Raw genomic sequence first — 2463 nt, 5'->3', positions numbered from 1 at the left:
CCCCCGACTCACAAGAGAGACAACCACATGTTGAAATACTAATCAATAAGGACAAAATGAAAGTAATGATAAGAAATAAAGAAAGAAAGCTAGCACCCCCGACTCACAAGAGAAACAACCACATGTTGAAATACTAATCAATAAGGACAAAATGAAAGTAATGATAGATACAGGCGCGTCGGTAAACGTCATAAGTGAGGAACACTACAACAAATTGACAACAAAACTGCAATTACAGCACACTAACAAAAAGATCTTTGCATATGGTGCTAAGAAACAACTTGATACACTTGAGAAAATTCATGTAACCATCCACTGTAATGGTCATCATATCCCTGACAGTTTCTACATTTTGCGGTTTGTGAAGGAGTCTCTGTTGTGTTTCATGAGTGCCCAGAGACTCCACGTAATTCACATACATGTTGCGTTGAGCGTTGATGCAGACGATACAGTTAAAGAACTCATCGAAAGCTACAGTGATCGTTTTACCGGGCTAGGCAAACTTACAGGTTCTAAGTGCAAACTTCACGTTGACACAGACGTACAACCAGTAACACAACCACATAGACGAATACCGTTCCAAGTAAGAAAAAAAGGTAGAAGCAGAACTAAAATGCCTCCAAGACTTGGATGTCATTGAAAAGGTGGTTGATAAGCCAAAACCATGGGTTTCACCCATCACTGTTGTAAAAAAGCCTAAAAATCCAACCGAAATCAGACTCTGCATAGACATGAGAGCTCCTAACAAAGCTCCAGCGAGAACGCCATGTCACGCCAACAATTGACGACATCATTGCCAGCCTCAACGGCGCAACAGTATTTTCTAAACTTGATCTAAAGTGTGGGTATCGTCAAAGAGAGCTAGATGATGCATCCAGGTTCCTGACTGTATTTTCAACGCACGTTGGTCTGTTCCAGTTTAAACGCCTAAACTTTGGGGTAAACAGTGCAGCCGAACAATTTCAAAATCTCATCCAGTCTGCGCTAGCTGGTCTCCCTGGTGTGATCAACCTATCAGATGACATCCTGGTGTATGGCATAAACTCAGTGGAACATAAGGAACATCTTAAAATCTGTCTTCAGAGGCTGAGGGAGAAGAACTCGACTCTAAACCAAGGAAAATGTGAATTCAACAAAGAAACTGTTGAGTTCTTTGGGCATGAGTTTCATTCAGGTGGCATCTCCCCAAGTCCAGACAAAGTTAAGGCGTTGCAAAATGCAACACCACCAACCAATAAAGAAGAGGTTCGAAGCCTGCTAGGACTTGCTACTTATTGTTCACGCTTCATACCACATGCAGTCGCCCTTCAAGCAGTCAAAGATTCCATCACAGAACATTGTAATCTAGCATATTTTAACCAGCAACTCCACACAGAGGTAATTGTTGATGCCAGCCCAGTAGGCCTTTGTGCAATGTTAGCTCAACAGGATGGTGATAAAACAGTCTTGGTAGCACTGGCCAGCAGCTCACTGAAACAAGTAGAACAACGCTACTCACAAACTGAACGGGAAGCCTTGGCCGTTACATGGGGAATAAAATACTTCCACATGTATATGTACGGAGGAAAATTTGAGGTTGTTACAGATCACAAACCGCTGCTCCCTCTCTTCAACAATGCCACTTTTAAACCACCACTGCACATAGAACGCTGGCTCATGAGACTACAAGAATACGACTAGACCTTAACATACCAACCAGGAAAATTCAACCCAGCGGACTATATATCCCGCCACCCATTGCCAACGACGAAAGAATCCAGCAGAGAGGAACGAATGGCAGAAGAGTATGTTAATTTTACACTATCAAATGCAATTCCAAGATCCCTCACTATTAAAGAGATAGAACACGAAACCGCAAAAGACAAAACGCTACAACTATGTATATCGGCCATAAAAACCAACAAGTGGCACACCATTCAACGGCAAGCATCGGGGACTACCAAAAAAGACATCGAATCTCTTTTCAAACTCAGAGACCAACTCAGTGTAAGTGTCAAAAACGACATACTGCTGCGTGATCATCGCATCGTAATTCCCAAATCATTACAACAAAGAGCAGTCGATATCGCGCATGAAGGCCACCAGGGAGTAATCAAGACCAAACAACTCGTGAGGATGAAAGTCTGGTTCCCTGGCCTTGATCATATAGTTGAAGAAACAATAGCTTCAGGTCTCCCGTGTCAGGCATCAACTCTCGAGAAGGACGCCTTTGCACCACTAAGTATGTCTAAACTCCCACAAGGAGCCTGGCAAGAGATAAGCGTTGACTTTAAAGAATTGCCAACGGGAGAATACTTGATGGTAGTAATCGATGATTATAGCAGGTTTCCTGTCATAGAAGTCACAAAATCAACATCAGCCAAAAGTGTCCCAAAACTTGACACCATTTTTGCTACCTACGACATTCCAGTAATTGTTCGAACAGACAATGGCCCACCGTTCAACAGAGGAGAGTTCTCATAA

General features: G+C 42.7%; 1 protein-coding gene across 1 annotated transcript; it reads left to right on the top strand.

Annotated features, from left to right (window-relative positions):
- Positions 1-1773: 1773 nt before the first annotated feature.
- LOC117106987 (uncharacterized protein K02A2.6-like) lies at positions 1774-2463 on the top strand. The gene has a single exon (XM_033248505.1). The coding sequence runs from the start codon at positions 1774-1776 to the stop codon at positions 2461-2463; it is 690 nt and encodes a 229-aa protein (XP_033104396.1).

This window comes from Anneissia japonica, unplaced genomic scaffold (genome assembly GCF_011630105.1).
Source record: "Anneissia japonica isolate Jap-2015-1 unplaced genomic scaffold, ASM1163010v1 scaffold12130_len34364_cov109, whole genome shotgun sequence".
Lineage (NCBI taxonomy): Eukaryota > Metazoa > Echinodermata > Crinoidea > Comatulida > Comatulidae > Anneissia > Anneissia japonica.
Note: the sequence above shows the minus strand (reverse complement) of the source record. Positions and strands in the feature narration are given on the sequence as shown.